The sequence below is a fragment of the Cygnus atratus genome, chromosome 5 (genome assembly GCF_013377495.2).
Source record: "Cygnus atratus isolate AKBS03 ecotype Queensland, Australia chromosome 5, CAtr_DNAZoo_HiC_assembly, whole genome shotgun sequence".
Lineage (NCBI taxonomy): Eukaryota > Metazoa > Chordata > Aves > Anseriformes > Anatidae > Cygnus > Cygnus atratus.
In genome coordinates, this window is record NC_066366.1 from 27,144,282 (window position 1) to 27,159,642 (window position 15,361).

Here is a 15,361-nt window from a genome sequence, read left to right on the forward strand (position 1 = left end):
TTAGCTATTGTTACTTTGCCCCTACGAGGAAGGAACCTTAAGGAAATGGACTGGATATGTCACAGTTTTGTTTGGTTGTGGAATATGTATTTTACTAACTTTTATTTATAAGAATAAGTTAACATTGCTAAGTTTAATGAGAAGGAAAGAATGGAAATGGCTAGCATGCTTGGCAGGACGTGCAGTTGCCTTTTGTCAAAGATTAAGTTTCAGCACCTTTTAAACATGCTTAGGAGTATGGTGGCTCTAAAAAGAGGTAATCTAACCCCTCTTTTCAGGTTGATGCATTCTGAAAAATGTTAGTATATATATCCTTCTTTGTTACTTTAACTGCCTTATGAAGGTAAAAAGGTGGTCTGGTGGTTACTATTGTCCCCCTTGTTTTCACTTTTCCTTCAGATTTCTGTCAGCTCATGTGACCTGCTGGTTGTAAGTGTTGGTCAGATGTCCATGGGTAGAGCTATCAATATTGTTCAGAAACTCTGGACTGCAGGAATTCCAGCTGAAATAATGTACGACTGGTCCCAGGTAGAATTTCCTTCTACGTGTGTATATTGCTCTACTCTAAGATTAACACAGACTGAGACCATCCTTCTTCATTTTTTTTTTTGAATCACAGACTCATAAAACTGAGAATGCAGAGTGCTACTTAGATACAGTAATGTTAAGAAGGTCTCACTGGCCTTGCAGTGCTCTTCCTCTCTAGCTACCAGAGCCTTTAAAAGTGTGTTGGAGGATCTTTTATGTGCATCTCAGAGCACAGAGGAGTTAAGTGAGCTTCCCCATTTTAAATCCTGAGTGCAGAATCCAAGGCCTATTGAAATCAAGGGGGGGGAAATCACATTAGTTAAATCAGGGCTAAGCGGCCTCATTTTAAGTGAAGTGAGGATGCTTCAAGGCAGAATCATATTTTGTACCAGTGAAGGTAATAAAGGAGGTGAGATGAAGATGCCAGCAGGGCAAATCTCCATAGACCTTCTTCACAGACCCTTCACAGATTCTTCATAGATCTTCTTGGTTCAAAGAATCTTCTGAATCTGTTGAAATGCATGACAGGCTAAGTCTACGCTGAGGGCAGCTGTGCTCCGCAGACTGTTCTTGCACCTTTATCCATGCTGAAAGGAGGCTCAACTGCATTTCCCTTGTCCTGCATTACTTGTGCTTCTTTTGTGAGGACAGCTGGCAAGGAGGAAGTAGTAGTTTACTGTAGCTAGGACAGTGGCTGTGCTGCTGAGCATGTCTTGCCCATAAAGTGGATCCAGATAGTCTTTCCGCATGGGAACTAGGACTACAGGGCTTAGGAATTCAGACTGCCTAGTGTAGACTTCCATTTCAATTTTTAAGGAACCAACGTTCCTGAACATATGAATCCAAAATGAAGTTTCACCTCCTGGACTTGTTAATAAAGCTTTCCTTGCTCAGAAGCATTTATATTCAGTGTAACTGCTGCATATTGAGTTTTCCTAACTGAAGACAGGAGACTTTGATGACTTAAGTGATCATTTTATAATCTGTCAAATTTCCATTCCATTCTCCTTCCCATCTTCCCATTTCAGTCCCAGGAGGAACTGCAGGAATATTGCCGATGCTCTGGGATTACATATGTGGCTCTTGTGTCAGATAAGGAAGGAAGTCACGTTAAGGTAAGCATGGTAGCCGAGGATGTTCAGTGCTATTTCAGATTGATAGTCTGTTTTACATTTTTTGTTTTTTTAAGATCATAAACATTATATTTTCTACAAAACGTTTAAGTAGATGGAATTCAGGTAAACGTGGGTTTGGTTATTAAGTACCAGAAAGTTCTTCTGAAAAAGCCAGCTTCTTATTCCTCACTACACTGTTGTTCAAACACGCAAAGAGTCTGAACCACGCTGTTCTTCTCTGTAAGTTAAGGTTAAGACAGAAAGATAGAACTGTGTTAAAACCTGAATTACCTATCACCTTCTGTACTATATCTGTTCTGCAGCCTCTAGTTTTGGTACCTTCTTAGAAGTCAAAAGTTTTACAATATCTTTGATTCTGGATCATTTGGAAAAAAAAAAAAGATCTTTTTTCTTTTAATTAAAATTCAGTCTTTGATGGAAAAAAATAATAATTAATAATTTGACAGGAGATGGCATGGCCATGTCATCTAGTTAATGTGAGTTACTAAAATAATTTTTACTTAACTTGTTAATCACTTGCCTTCTCATTGCAACAGAGAGAGCAAATAAGTGCAATAACTATATGAAGAAGTAGATTTTGATTATGAGAATGAGATGTGTGTTTGTCTTCTACAGGACTATTACAGAGTGTTATTTTAAATATGACTTTATTGAAGCAAAATCAACAAAGAACACACTAATGAGATGAATGCTGTTGTGACTGGTTAATCTCTTTCCAGTAAAGATAGATATTTTAAGTTTTGAATGTTTGAGTGTAATCTTTGCAAACTGCAAGGCGAGCCTAATTCTAACATAATTCCTTAACTAAAAATAAAAAAAGCCCCAAACCAAATACGCTTTTATTAATACAGTATTTGCACCTAAGAACCAATTTGTTAAATATTATTTATCACATATTAGATACAAGTGGACAAGATAGTTCAAGCTTTGGGAATGCGGAGGAAATTGGTTGGAAAAAAAATATATAAGATCAAAGATTTAACTGTCTGTGATTGATTGGTAATGATGACAACTTCCTCCCTTGACTGCTTCACCTTTAATGGGTGAATAATCCAGTTTGGTTTTGATTAAATTTGAGAAGTTTATTCATATGCCATTTTAAGAATCAACAATCTTAAGAATCACTGAAATACATCATAGGTGAAATCCTTTGAGAAAGACAGACAGACGGAGAAAAGGATTTTTGAATCTGACTTATTAGATCACCTGATCCAGAAAATGAAAACTAAAATCTGTGATGAAAGATGTAGTAGGTAAGTAGCAAAACACGTGTACACAAATAGTCAAAATTAGACATGAATGGTTGTTTTTTAAATGAAATAATTTTTAAGATATGCCCAGTTAAAACTTAATTTTATTCAATAAGAAACAAGAACTTTGCTGAGTTCCTTTTGAGGGGAAAAGAAAGCAAAAAGCTTGATTATAGAATTTCATTGAGATTAAGAGATTGACTTTCCTAGGAGCTGTTATATTCAAACATCCTTAGAGCTTCAAAAATTAGAAGACCGTGTGGCCATCCAGCTGGAATGCTACTAGAACAGTAGTACTGTTTGTGTGGCAGGACTGCCTGCAAGTCCCCGTTACTGAACAGAAGTCATTTACATTCACGCACTGTGTAATTGAAGGATGAAAGCAGCAAGTCCCTTTCATTCTGAGGCAGTGCTGATATGGTAAAAATGAAAGTGTGACTCCCACACGCCTTGGCTGGCCCAAGTGACAGTAACACCTAGCCAAAGACTTGGTACACAGCAGTACCCTACATCTGTTAAAATTACTGTTTACTGTGCCAAATAGAACTTAGCACAGAAATCACAGGAATGGCTACTACAGCCACACTGGTGCGCTTAAACAGTACAGCTGTTACTCTTACATATATATCTTATAAAATATATAAGTACACACACATCTATACATGTTTATGTATCTGCATTGTGTCTGTACGTATATATGTATGTAGTGGCAGCAGGAACAGACAGTTCCTGAATTCTAGGCTGTAGGAATAAACCAACAGATTTGATACCCCTGTTTCTGAATAGCCTTAACAGTAGAGGAAACATTTAAGCTGGGAAAGGCTTAACTCAAACGTAGTGCGTACAAGTGGGTGATACCTCTTGATACCCACCTCTGACTTCTCCTTTATCTGGCCTCTGCCAGTCTTAGCATTTAACTTTGCAACTAACCTTATCCTCATGTGTTTTGTGACAGATCTACAAGGATCCATTAGAAGTTGTGAAAGAAAGGCATGCTTTCTAAAAGTTATCTTATATCTAAATCCTGAGAACAGAACATAGAAGGGAAAAAAATTGGTAATTCTAAACAGAGAAATGAAATAATTATGATCATAATAACACTGGCAAATTTTTCTCCTAATGAATCCTGAATGTGGAAAGTAAATGGATCCAAATAATTGAAAGTTTCTTTTGATTTGTGTGATCTCAAGTATTACTTTGATACTTTAGTATCATCTCTCAGAAATCTATACATTGTAGATTAAATTAATAATATAAAGACAATATTCTCATAATATATTCTGGTATTAGGATTAAAATCACTCTTGAATGATGGGGAGCGCAGTTTTTTGTATCCATAGGAAACCCAAAGATTGCTGGACTGCTGGTCCGCAGTAATCCAATACAATAGCAATACAATTGTTTGTGTAGTTTGCTGTACCTAATACCTCAGTAATGTAAGTTGTAGGATATCCTGTCTGTTCCAGAATAGAACACAGATTTATCTGTTGGATTAAAATAAGTATATTTGTATGATAGTCTGGAACCATGCGTATTACAGCATGAGTTTGTTATTGTTAATTTGCTTCCCTAACTGTCTTTGTTCATTTTTAGAGAAACGTCAGATAATCTCTCAGTACCAAATCAAAAGGGATCATTTGCTAATATTTCAGGTATTTAGTTATTGAACATACAAAATGATTTCTCTTTCTGTTTAAAACAAGTTTTGTAAGAAAATCTTGCAGTAACATAATTTTTAAAAGTATTACCAAGGTCAGCGTAGGAAAGTGTTTTCTAGCAGCACATCTGGTTAGAGACATTTCCCCCCATTCTCGGATTTTGTTCCACGCGATCTAAAACTGAAATTTTCTCCAAAGTAATAACTGCTCAGACCAACAGACAGAACATGCCTGATATAAGCATTCATTGATACAGTGAGTGAGAAGGGGGAAAAAGCCAAAAACTTAGAGCATTTTAAGCTAAGAAAATAAATGTTACCTTGATGAAAAATGAATGTCAACCTGTGATTGTGACTGCATTAACTCATTCACATTGAATTACCGTTCTAAGATTTTTCTTCTTCACATGAAAATATCCGTGCATTTATAGATACTTATTTGCACTGCTTAGCCTGAAAATAGAAGTTAGTGTTTAAAAAAATAAATAATATTAAGTACTTCTTATAGTTTGGCAGTTTGATAATTACTTCAGTATTTCAGTAAGTACTTGTTTAGTATCTGAGTTTGTTTGTTTTTAAACAAACGCTTTTTTTTTCTTGCCTGAAAGTCAGGAACACTGCCATGCTTAACTTTGTGGTTTTGGTGTTGTTTTTGTTTTTTTTTGTGATTACCTGAAGTGTCGATTTGGATTTCAAAATAAAGCATTTCAAATTTTAACTGCTATTGTTTGGGGAAGCTTGTGGGTATGGTATTTGTTTTGTCATCTACTTTTCTAAGAGTCAGAGCATTAAGTAGTTGCCTCAATCTTGTAGTAGCTTTTCTTTTTTGATATTATGTCTCCTACATTCTTTTGTAAATTCTGTAAGTCATTTGAAACTTGTTATTAGTTTCAGGGAATGCTGATGTAAAATTCCATTTTTTTTTATACCTAGAAAGTCTTTCAGAGTCATAGGTGTGCATTTTGAGAATTTACATGCACATTTCATGATCCTATCTACTTAACTGTATTTTTTACCACCTTTTTGAATACTACAGTAAATATTAAGCATCTTAATATTTGTGAATTTTTCTGTTTCTTGCTACTTTTTGTAAAAAGAAATATAATGTAAAACTGTTATGTTTGCATTTTAGGCGTGTTTGAATCGCATGGAACTCTTGCAGTGCCTAAAGTTAGTGTTATAGCTCCTGAAAAATTATCTGCCAGTGCCAGGCGGCGTCAAGAAGTTCAGGTACACACATCCAATATGTATTAAGAAGTACTCATTAGAACTTAAGGAATGTCAGAATTTATATTTTCATTATCACCTTAGACAAATGCATCCTGTTCGTTCGTATTCGTAAAATAGACTATAAATAACACAAACAGTTGAAGTCAAGAGTTTTTGAAAAAAAAAAATATTTAGGATCTTGGGGGTTACCTGTGACATCACTGTGGCTCAGCCATGATCATATATTAGAAATCTTACTCTAGTAGGAAAGATGGTTCTGCAATTTGCCACTTTTTATAAATACTTGCATGCTAAAGGTGCAAGTTCAGCATAGTTTTAATTTGCGCTGTTTGTAACGCATACATTTCATTATGTTGCCACAAACTAAAGGACTAAGGAAAAAAACTGCAAATTTAAAAAACAAAACTGCCCAAAATACAGTAGTTATAGTAATGTAGAAAGATGAAATGATACTGTAGAAGCAAATGTCAGTTTGCTTATTTAGGGTTAGTGGCTTTAAGATATTTAGAGTACATATTAAAACAGAACTGTAATCTTATCCCCTTTTCAGTCCAAATTCATGGGTGCAACAAAAATGACCCCTGTAAATACTTCTTGGAACCCAAATAAAGAAGTGGGTGCTATTGTTTGAGCTTTGAGCTAAATAGGCTTGCTGCTTTCAGTTTTGTAATACAAGCATCTTTCCAGGGTACAAAAGACAATTTTAATGCAAGGCTACAACTATTTCTGTTAAATGCTACCTCTGCAGAACTGTTATAGCTTGCCTTGCAAAAAGTGTTAAGAGGAACAAGCCATGCTTTGCTATGGCTTTCAAATCAGCCATTCTTCCTCAGCTGTAGATGATTCAATGTATCCAGTCCCAGGCTCTCATTGCTTCTGAGAAGTTACCTAAGGCCCACAAAGGCAGCTTTTTTAAGTACATACATGAGACTTCACAATGTAACATGCAGTTCAGTCTGCTTTAGCACAATACCAGTATTACCAAATCTTTATTACTGCTGCAAGAGTGGTGCAGCCCTTCTCCTTCCTGTCTACTCATCCAGGTGTGTTGTGGATTTGTTACTGAAAATTATATTAAATGTGAAGTTTAGTTTATATATGATGTACTTGGACAACTTGTGCTACAATCAGCCTTTTCTGTTTTCCTATCTATGAAACAGAAAACAAGTGTTCCCAGCGTGGGTCACAGAAGCGGTGTATTTTATTTTTGCCCATCTTTTGTTGGCAGGTACAAACAAGACTTCAGACATTCATTTCTAGCCTGCAACAGAAAACAAGTGAGATTGAGATTTTAGCAGTAAGTATTTTGGCAAAAGCTTTCATCTCAGATTTGTAATTGAATTGGATGTTGCAGTTGTTACCTATAACACGTTACTACGAATAGCCTCACTTTCCTGCTAGATTTGCTCTTACATTTAAGCCAACACAGCTTTTGCACATGGCTTTTAGACTTTGCTGACCACGTCACAGAGGACTCTAAATGGCATATGCTTTTCAAGAAATATTTCCGATTTGCCTGTGCCTATTTTGAACTTTCCATAATGCAATCTGTCATGAACAGTTTATTTAAAATGCTTAAAACTTTAGCATATTCCTAGTGCTGTAAGCACGAATGCTTCCTTGGAATTCAAAAAGTGACTCCCTTTAGTACAACTAATCTACAGTTGGCAAACCAATGATAGAAGAACTATTAAATATTTTATTTCTTGATGATATTTTTGCAGGTAGATCTGCCGAAAGAAACTGTGATACACTTCTTATTATTAGAGGTAAGCAATTAAGTATTATTAGACATAAGCAATTATTATAGTTTAATTGAACAACAGAGTATAAATTTTGTTCCTAATGAAGCTGAATGTAACATTTACCCACTGAAGTGTTAAAACTTGAAAGGACTATTTACTCAGATTGCTTGAATGAAGCTAGAACAATCTTCTGGACAAATTCCCTAGTTACAGAAGACACCAATAGGAGGTCCTAATCCAAAACTCTGGATTCTTCCCAGAAGTTACCTGAAATTAAGTCTCACTGTGCATTTTTCAAAACCAGTAAGCTTTAATGGGTGGTTTCAGCAAAGGTGTTTCCTGAAGCTGTTAATGAAGGAGGACCCCAAAATAGAGGCAATTGGTTTGAGTACAGCAGACGAAGCATCTCTTCCTAGTGAAGATGAGATAAATAGAGGATGCATAAGGAAGTATTATATTGACCCCTTTAAAAATTCAGAAGCCACGTGATTGTTGGGTTTTCTTCTCTTTATTTTTTTTCCTGAAGACAAAGCTCTTTACCTCCTCCAAAGAGAGCAGTTATTCTGAAATCAGAAATTCCTATCAGAGGTGGAAATCCCCCCCCCCCAAAATACAAATGGCATCCTGCCTGGAAATGGATTCAGGTTTAATACTCACTTTCATGCCTTATGTTTGTTGTTCTGAAGCAGTATTTGTCTAGACCTCAGTGAAACATCAGAAATTTTCAAAATACTTACATCGCCCAGTCTACCCAAATCTCAGAGAGCGTTCACCACCTCTTAAGAAAAGGGAGCAGACACAATCAGCTTACATCATTCACTTTTCACTGCCATTATGTTAAAATTCTCATATTTCAGCCAGCATTGCTAAACTGTCTTAAGAAACTGATCACTAACAAGTCTCATTCTTACTACCTTTTCTAAAAAAAAAAAAAGTCAAGTTGCACTTATATGAATAACGTTTAAAACCTTTTAATACTCTGTTTAATTAAGGGGTATTGATGTTAGGCAGGGTTCAGAAGACTGAATCCTACCAGGAGACGTATTTCCTTCACTAGAGAATGAAGTACTGTTTTACAGTTCCTTGTCCGTTTTTTTTCCAGTTTGATGGAGACAGACAAGCCTTTGATGCTACTGTGAGACAACTGATGTCACGATGGCCAAAACAAAGATGTTCGTATCTGCAAGCAATTTGTGATGAAATTTACAGTATCAAAATGGAAAAGAGGTAAATTTAAGTTCTTATAGGTACATAAAACATCTCATTGTTTCCTGAATTTGAAATTCATTTAACCAACTGCTCTTAATTTGTCCTCCCCTCTCCCTGAGAAAAAAAAAAAAAGAAATATTTAGGAAGTACATAAAAATTTCTTTGAGTACTATTTTTTGCTAACATGAAACAAAATGGAAAGTTAACACAATCTAATCCTCATTTGTGGTAATCTGAATTCTGCATTTTGTAAACCTTTTCAAGAAATTCTAAAATGTACTCCCACTATGTTTTCATTTACTGCTTTGTTCAAACAACTAAATAGTAAACATATATACATCCAAATATACTACTTCTGCTATGTAATAACCCTCTTTTCTCATGGGAGGGACTCTTAAAATTGAGTGCATTTTAGTTCCTCCTGTTTTGAAGGAATGTGATGGCAATCTGGCAAAGCTGAGACTGCCTAGCTTCAAGCAAATGCAGTGCATGTTCTCTCACATGTACAGTAAAACCCATTTCTGTTTTCTAAGCACAAAAACATTTATGCTCAACTCAGTCCCCTGGTTGGATCTGGCAAGGCTGAAATGGTGTATTCTAGGCATGTTGTTTTAAGCCTCAAACTTTCAATTCTTGCATGTACTGGCACAGTTAAGTGGGACCTGGATATTCATTCCCCAATGAGAGTTTCATTTATAGTAAGTTTTCTTAAATGTTCAATTTGAACATGGTACATAACCTTTAAATGAGACTAAAAATTGGCTTTAATTCCTTTTTCTTAGAGACGCACCAAAATTGCTTTATCTGCTAATGTTTACTAAGGCAACTAAATACTAAATGAACCATTTTCTTTCCTGTGACTTGCAAACCTGTGAGCAACAGAACCCAATTACTACATACTGATGTTACTCCATACAGTGTAGGGTGTGTCTGTTTTCCTTTCCCATTTTATGGCTAAGCAGTGTTTTGCATGCAGGCATAAGCCTTTGAAAAATTCAATTGACTAGATAAATAGAAAGGGAATGAAGGGGAAAATTGTAGTGACAGGCAAATGAACTAAAGCTATTGCTTTTCTACTGAATCTTTGCTGTTAGCTTAGTGCCATGATTTGCCACGTTTTATAGATTTTTAATCTGTAGTTTTAAAGTTTTAAAACAAAATTTTTGTTCCCTTTGCAGGGTTCCTGCTCTCATCCTGTACAGTTACCGAGACGAATATAAGGTTTTGTTTTAGTGCTTTAAGCATCTTTTCTGGGATGCTTTTACTAATAGACAATAGTGTTTTGCACAAAGGAATTTCATAAAGTTGTCTTAAGGCAAGACAGGCAGCCTTTTTAAGTGTCCAGATTAAATTTCATGTGTAATATAAAACTGTAAATTTATTCCAAAAAGTGAAATGTTTTACAGGTAATTAAGGAACAGTCTGACTACAGCTAGAGATGTGTTACTGTGTAATTCTTGCACCGTTACGTTGCAAGAGAGATTATTAGCTGTGCCAGGTATAAAATGACTTTTTTTTTTTAAATACAGTTTAGAATGCCTCGTATGTCCATATGCAATAGTGCTGAAATAAGCATCTCAGTTCAAGGATTAGAGATGTATTATCTTCAACTCTAAAACACTTTTAAACTTTTTTGAGGAAGGGCTTTGTGTAATAAAAGATTTGGCTACTAAGCCTCTTGAAGTACGTATTACAAGGTTTTGTGATTTTTCTTTTTTAAACTTCTGCCTTAATCGTCAATCTCAATATAAAAGATAGTAAAAGACATCAAGCTGAGAGTTGTGCAAACCTGGTTGCCTGTGTTTGTCCCATCCCCACGCTTTTGCATTCAAATCAAACAGCTGTTTCCTTGGAGACAAAAATAAAACCTGATACAGGACACAAACTTGTTTCAGACCAAAAGGCCCTCAAGGTAAGACTTGAGAAAGAGTAGAGTGCATGTGCTTAGAGGCATAACTACAGTTTTGAACTAGCTTTCTTCACGTGGATTGTCAGATTAAGTTTGCATTTGAAGACACAGTAATGGAAGGAATCTTAGAATTACTTTCTTGAAGCTACAGCTTCCCAGTCAATGCTTTTTTGGAATTACCACTATATATAGTTAAAATTAAGTTGTAATACAAACACATTAGGGAAAAAGCTAAACAAATGTAAAGATGAATTACAGCAGCCTTAGTTGTTGTGAATAATTATGTTTCATATTAGTGAATATGCAAAAAAAAAGTATTCCTGCACATAGACTGGTCCTTATCCTCTCTCCCCAACCAGTACCTTGCTCATGCTTCTTTTTCTTACCACAAAAGGTTGTCTTCAGTACTGCAGGCTCACTGCATTAAGAAATACCTAGTTCTTCTGCAGCCTTTTTCTTGTAGTGAAGAGGAGGGCTTAGTTAAAATATGTAGAGCGTTAACTTTGAAGACAACCCCAAAACATCTGAGAACCGCCAACACTGCAATAGCAACGCACAGAAGTAACGCTGGGGGAGGGTCAGTCCTAACAGTACAGACGACTCTTGTTAGCAAGACACGTCACAGCAGTCATTACAACCAAATCCATTTCTCATTGTTTAATAGGAACAAGTATTCACCTTTTACATCTGCTCATATGGAGGAGCTACTTTACAATGCGAAGATGGGGAAAGCCAGATCCCTGAATACGTTGAAGGATGAAGGTTTAAAAAACAAACATTCAGGTGACACGAGCATTCTTAAGCTATGCCTGAAGGGACCATGATGCAGAGTCCTGCGCTCCCCCACCCGGAGCCTGGATCAGCACAGCTGGATCAGCACAGGGTAAAGGCAGAGCTGAGAGCTCAAAGCATGGGACTGGCTGCCTTCAAGGCATCTGCACTGCATCATATAAACATGGCCCTCAAAATAAGACAGAAACAGGAAAGCTGCTGTTCCTGGATAATAGGTTGGCACCCACTTTCCCTAGTACTAACGAGGCTTATCTATAAAACTGGGCATCTGACACTGAGACACCTGTTCCAATCTCACTTTGCTCATGGTGCTGTGTACTTCTCTTCACCCTCTGTTATCCCCCAGATGGGTTTTACACTGCCCACTTGCATAATACAAAACAAACAGCAGTATAAGTACAAAACTAGTTGGCAGACGAGTGTAAAGCTATTTTGGTATAACCCTGTAAATACTCCTGCCATACAACAATCCACAGAAAGCATCTCCTGCTTTCAATTCAAACAAAAGTACTGATCACATCCCAGTATCCTGCTGGAAGGAAAGCCAAAGACAAGTGGTAACTCAAAAAGAAATGGACTTTGCTTTGAGCAAGGGTCAAGTCTGTTGCAGTGACGGTCGGACACTTCCATCACTGTGTTGCTTTACTCTTCTTGTTTTTGCTTTTCTTGTCCTTTTTCTTCAAGCCATCCATGTTAGCTCTCAGCAAATTAGAATATGCCTGAAACAAATATTAGGACCATTAACAGAGCAAAGACGTAACAATATACCAGAGATAACACTTCACTTACTGTTCATGGATATGTACCTGAATTTTCTGTTTCTGGCCCTGGGCAACCTGATCTCGTGGGTGGCATCCCTGCCCATAGCAGGGGGTTGGAACCGGATGATCTTTAAGGTCCCTTCCAACCCAAACCATTCTACAGCAGCCTTTACATTACTGCACTGGGAAACTATTGTTTCTAAGCCAATGCAGAAAGTTAGGTAAGATAGAACTGGATTTTGTTTCCCACGAATGTGTGCACTCTAAGGTTTATCTGTGTGTCAGTTCAGCATTGATTCAGCTCAGTCACACCAGTCCACTGTTTCCTACTGACTACTCCCCAAGAGGTACAGAAAAGGAAGATAAGGCATACAAAAAACTTACCATCTGGAATTTATTTACTTCCTTTGAGCTCACCTACAAAAGCAATACTAGAGGTTAACCAAGAAAACACCGGCTTCAAAATTACACACTAAAACATCAGTACATGTTTTCCTACCAGGGACCACCTCATGTCTTTAGCAGCAGCTGCATCAGCCCATGACAGTCAGCAGTACCCAGGCTGTACTGACACGGCGTAACGCCTCACTGCCTTAGAAAACTGAAAACACTCCTTATTAGATTAAGCAAAGCTTCTGAAGGCTATTCTTCGCAGATCTGTGCATTTTCAAATGGGAAGGAGGTGAAGAAACATTCTAAGGAAGGTTTTATTTTCACTGTAGGGCCAGAACTTAATTGATACTGAAATGCAAACCCTGGTATGAAACATTATAGCCCAGATTCTCTCCGCTATTTCTCACAGTAACATTTTTTCCTTAGATTACATCACTAAGAAGATGTGAAGTCAGCTAAAGCCTCTCTCATTCAAATGAGACACATCAGGCTCTCAACTTCTGAAGTTAACACCTCCTGAAATATAAATAGCTCTGTAAACAAGAAAGAAAACTGGATGTGCTAAGTGAGGTTAAGGCTTAGAAGAGTCTACCTCATGTCCATGTATTACTGGCAAGAAAGACAAATACCTTTCCTATTGTTTCACAGTCAGGGAACATTCTGTTGTTTGATGGGGTGCAATAACCTTCAGTAATTCCACTGAGGTCTACGAGAAGCTGCCTCTATCAGCCAAAGTTGACTGCGGGACCTTTCTTCTCTTTGGAGACACACCGTTTGTCCTCACACTGCAGGTTCCATCAGTGTCCTCTCTCTTTCTGCCCACGTTACCCTTGTCTCTAGAAGCAGCTTCCCGCTTCCCTCCCTCCGGTTCCACCTGACTGAGAACATGACAGCCATGGTTGCTGAAAACAGGCAGAGGGCCTTACTGCATGTCCAGCAACACCATTCTGAAGCCAAATCCTTTGTAGAAATTGAAACTGAACAACTGTCCTATCTGCACCACGAAGTGTAACTGCAACACTTTGTCATCCCAATTTCAGTTGTGCTTTTAGCTACCATATGGTTTCTCTGTAGAATTAAGGGGGCAGTTCTCATGAAATTCATGCAACGACAAGCTTCACTTAAAACATGAGGCATTACACAAAAGCCAGGTAGGGCTGCTCATCATTCTAGCCCAAAGTTGTCACTTACCACTGTGCTGATTTTCTTCTTTCCATCCGTTGCTCTGAGAAGACATTTATTGTCTGCAGGTTCAAAGCTTTCTACATGGCCTTTGCGTGGGACCGGTTTTGTTCGACCATCATCTGTATTGAAATGCAGAGAATGTTTATTTGTATTTGGCTAAAAATCGTGGGATGCCTCCTGACCTGAAATGTTAAAAATTGCTCATGAGGAGATCTGTAAAAATACGGGGAAATTTACGGCCATCTGAACTGAATTGCTGTGAAACCGTCCACAGATCCCTTCGCCTGTAATCCCACAAACTAGAGCTGCCTGGGCTACCTGACTAACCCCGGACAAACACACAAACCTGTACGCAGACACGCTGTATGAACCGCTCGTTTCAGCAGCGGCACACTTCAAATGCATTTCAACCTACAGCACTCATCACAGAACCACAGGAAAGCCCAGGCTGTGAGGAACCTCAGAGACCACCTGCTTCAACTCGTCATGGGAAGAGCAGGGCCTAGACAGGATTCCCTGAGCACCCCGCGTGGCTGAACCTTGTAAGTCCCAAACGCTGGGGAATCCACCACATCCCTGGGGACATGATTCCAGTGACTGACCGCACTCACAGTAAAAAAGTTTTATGCCCAATTGGGATCCACAGCTAGCTATCCAAAAACCAGAGAAACAAGAACGTTAAAGCAACGCCATAAATCTCCATTTCTAGCAAACTAAGGCTTTTCAATTACTGCTTAGTAACTAGAAAGCGCCCGTATTTTGCGCAACTCAAAATACCACCTTCCTTTAGGGTTACCAGCCGCGCAGCCCGAGGGCTGTTCCTTCCCCCCTCGCTAACCCTGAGCTAGGCGCGCACGTCCCGCAGCAGGCGGCAGCCGCGCGGTGCCGCCCCGCCCCGCCCCGCGCCCGGCCGCCGCCATGAACTCACACTTCTTCAGCGTGATGAAGACGCTGCCGGACGTGCGGCACTTCTGGAACAGCCTCGTCAGCTCCGTCAGGAACTGCAAGAGAAGGGAGCACAACGGGCCTTGGCTGCGGGCTGCAGGAACCGACCGCACCGGCCCCGGCCCCGGCCCCAGGCCGAGCCCTCCCAGCGGCCAGAGGCGGCCCCCCGCGGCCCGCCCGCACCTGCTCGCTCTCCAGCAGCACCATCGCAGCGGCGCCGCGCTCCGCCGCCGGCCCGGAAACGCCGCGCGCACGCACGCACGTCCGCACGTCCGTACCGCGCGCACGCGCGGCGCGAGGCGCGGGGCGGGGACAGCGCCCGCCGAGCCTCGAGGCCCCGCCCCCGCCCCGCCGCCGGGCAGCGCCACGTCAGCCCCGGGAGGGGGGGGCGGGGCCGGGCGCGGGGGCGGCCGTTACGGCCGTTGGTGGGGGGGCTGCGAGAGGCGAGCTGCGGCTTGGGCCGCGCTGAGGGGCGGGGGCCGCGGGGGCCGCAGGAGCGGCGGTGGGCAGGGGAGGTGCCGGCTGCCCGGCACGGCTGCCCGGGTCGGTTGTCACACACAAACCGCTGGGCACCGCAGCGCCCGGTCCTCACTGCGTCCCCGCTGCCGTCACAGCCGTTCG

The 15,361-nt window shown here is 39.7% G+C and overlaps 2 protein-coding genes across 3 annotated transcripts in view; one reads left to right on the forward strand and one right to left on the reverse strand.

Moving 5' to 3' along the window:
• Positions 1-10,441, forward strand: part of EIF2AK4 (eukaryotic translation initiation factor 2 alpha kinase 4) — a 38,785-nt gene extending 28,344 nt beyond the window's left edge. For both annotated transcript variants that reach the window (XM_035539299.2, XM_035539298.2), the window contains exons 31-39: positions 400-528; positions 1,557-1,643; positions 2,805-2,917; positions 4,508-4,566; positions 5,704-5,801; positions 7,030-7,098; positions 7,526-7,570; positions 8,649-8,773; positions 9,934-10,441. In XM_035539299.2, the coding sequence (XP_035395192.1) occupies positions 400-528; positions 1,557-1,643; positions 2,805-2,917; positions 4,508-4,566; positions 5,704-5,801; positions 7,030-7,098; positions 7,526-7,570; positions 8,649-8,773; positions 9,934-9,988 (780 nt within the window). In that variant the 3' untranslated portion in view covers positions 9,989-10,441. The remainder of the gene's footprint in view (positions 1-399; positions 529-1,556; positions 1,644-2,804; positions 2,918-4,507; positions 4,567-5,703; positions 5,802-7,029; positions 7,099-7,525; positions 7,571-8,648; positions 8,774-9,933) is intronic.
• Positions 10,442-11,306: 865 nt separating this feature from the next.
• SRP14 (signal recognition particle 14) lies at positions 11,307-15,077 on the reverse strand. The gene is made up of 5 exons (XM_035539301.2): positions 14,924-15,077; positions 14,724-14,796; positions 13,802-13,914; positions 12,602-12,634; positions 11,307-12,175 (listed from the first exon to the last, which is right to left on the reverse strand). The coding sequence occupies exons 1-5, from the start codon at positions 14,945-14,947 to the stop codon at positions 12,086-12,088; spliced, it is 333 nt and encodes a 110-aa protein (XP_035395194.1). The 5' UTR covers positions 14,948-15,077; the 3' UTR covers positions 11,307-12,085.
• Between the last annotated feature and the right edge of the window lie 284 nt (positions 15,078-15,361).